We start from the raw sequence: 2,090 nt of genomic DNA, 5'->3' as shown, positions 1-2,090 counted from the left end.
GCCTCCGGCTGCGTGATTGCGATAGCTCTGGGTAGGGACATACCCAGTGCCTCGGGCTGTGGGGCACGGCGAGCCCTCCATCCTGCAGGGATGGGTCAAGGAGCTCTCTGTAGGTTTGGGAACAGTTTTTGCTCCAGGGCACCATAAAACCCAATCACGCGAATCCCATTCCCCCCTACCGGCAGGAGCAACGAGCGGCTCACGTGTTATTTCGCTGCCATAAACTTTTATCTCCACAGAGACACGGAAATCGTTGCTGATATCGCGGCTCAACAGCTGATAACGGGGAGGGACGCGCCCGCGGTGCCCTGTGTCCATCCGGCACTGGGGAGCCCTGGCGATGTGTGGTTTGGGGGGGTCCATCCTGAGCGTTCCTTCTTGGTGTTTCTCTGCAGAGCATCCTCGTTACGTGGACGAAGGGGTTCAAGTGCAGCAGCGTGGAGGGGAAGGACGTGGTGTCGCTGCTGCGCAAGTCCATCAAGAAAAGAGGGGTAAGAGTTTGGGGACGTCTCCATCACCTGGGGTGGTGGGACGGCGCACGTGGTTGACACTTACGGCTCTGTACCTTGGCTCCCTGGTGACAGCGGAGGTGTTTCGGTGCGTTTTGGCCGCGCTGACTCGATCTCTCTCCTCTCCACCATCTCAGGACTTTGACATCGACATCGTGGCTGTGGTCAACGACACCGTCGGGACCATGATGACCTGCGGCTACGACGATCACAACTGCGAAGTCGGCCTCATCGTTGGTGAGCTGCAGGAATGGGGGAGGATTGGGGTCCATCCATCTCGCCATGAGCTCCATACGGGGATGACATTTCTTGAAGGTTTCAGGGTCGTCTTGGGCAAAAAGAGGGGAGATGGAGATGAGATGTGAGGAAGAAATGTTTTCCTGTGCGGGGGGTGAGGCAGTGGCCCAGGTTGCCCAGAGAAGCTGTGGATGCCCCATCCCTGGAGGGGTTCAAGGCCAGGCTGGATGAGGCTTTGGGCAACCTGGGCTAGTGGGAGGTGTCCCTGCCCATGGCAGGGGATGGCACTGGATGGACTTTAAGGTCCCTTCCAACCCAAGCCATTCTATGAAAAAAAAAAGGCAATAGTGATGTTAGAAAACCAGCGTTGCCCGTTTTTTGTTTTCTTCGCTTTCCATGGCACGTTTGGCTGTTGTTAATTATGGGGACGAAGGGAAAGGCAGCGCCGTCCCCATGTCCCTCACCGTGTCCCTGTACTTGGTTCAGGTACCGGTACCAACGCCTGTTACATGGAGGAGATGAGGCACATTGACCTGGTGGAAGGGGACGAAGGTCGGATGTGCATCAACATGGAGTGGGGAGCCTTTGGTGACGACGGCGTGCTCAACGACATCCGGACGGAGTTCGACCGCGAGATAGACATGGGCTCGCTCAACCCTGGCAAACAATTGTGAGCAGATTCTTGGCTTCGGCTCAGGCTCGGGGTTTGCTCTGCATTGTCCGTCCTCCCATTGTGCTGGCGTTAGTGGGACCGGAGAGGTCGTCCCAGTTAACTAGGTCACCACGTCCTCTGCCGTGCCAGCTCTCCCGATGCAAATGGGGCTGTGTCACCCATTTGGGTTGGTTTGTCCAACCAAACCACTCAACACCCATGTCCCTCGTGAGCCTTTCGCTTGAATGGGTTGATTTTGGTTTTTTTTTTTTTTTTTTTTTACCCCTGGCCAATGAAGTCATCCGCCAGCCAAGGCCAACACCACCACCTAATGTCCGCATCCAAGTCCTACAGATCTCCCGTTCCCCACCTGGCTTCTGGGTGGGATTTGGGGGGGGTCTCTGCAAATGGACAGACCTTCAGGTAGCCGGGAGTTCTCCTTGCAGAAGGCCGGTTATGTCAGCATGGCTTTATTTTCTCACTGATGGGATAAACCCAGATTAGTGAGGTTGCATTTGGACCTGGAAGGCTGCCAAGTGTTTTTCAGGTCAACCTGTGGCCAGCTCACGGCACACAAAAGACATTTAGATTGAGATGAGATATTAGGAGGAAATTTTTTACCATGAGGGTGATGAGGCAGTGGCCCAGGGTGCCCAGAGAAGCTGTGGATAACCCATCCCTGGGGCGGGTCA

At 55.6% G+C, this 2,090-nt stretch overlaps 1 protein-coding gene across 1 annotated transcript in view; it reads left to right on the top strand.

The window, feature by feature from the left end:
• Positions 1-395: 395 nt before the first annotated feature.
• Positions 396-2,090, top strand: part of LOC104470468 (hexokinase-2-like) — a gene marked incomplete at its 5' end in the record, with an annotated part of 9,361 nt that continues 7,666 nt past the window's right edge. Inside the window, 3 exon segments of the mRNA XM_010085411.1 lie at positions 396-491; positions 647-746; positions 1,233-1,416. Coding sequence (XP_010083713.1) covers positions 396-491; positions 647-746; positions 1,233-1,416 — 380 coding nt within the window.

The sequence above is a fragment of the Pterocles gutturalis genome, unplaced genomic scaffold (genome assembly GCF_000699245.1).
Source record: "Pterocles gutturalis isolate BGI_N339 unplaced genomic scaffold, ASM69924v1 scaffold2750, whole genome shotgun sequence".
Lineage (NCBI taxonomy): Eukaryota > Metazoa > Chordata > Aves > Pterocliformes > Pteroclidae > Pterocles > Pterocles gutturalis.
Note: the sequence above shows the minus strand (reverse complement) of the source record. Positions and strands in the feature narration are given on the sequence as shown.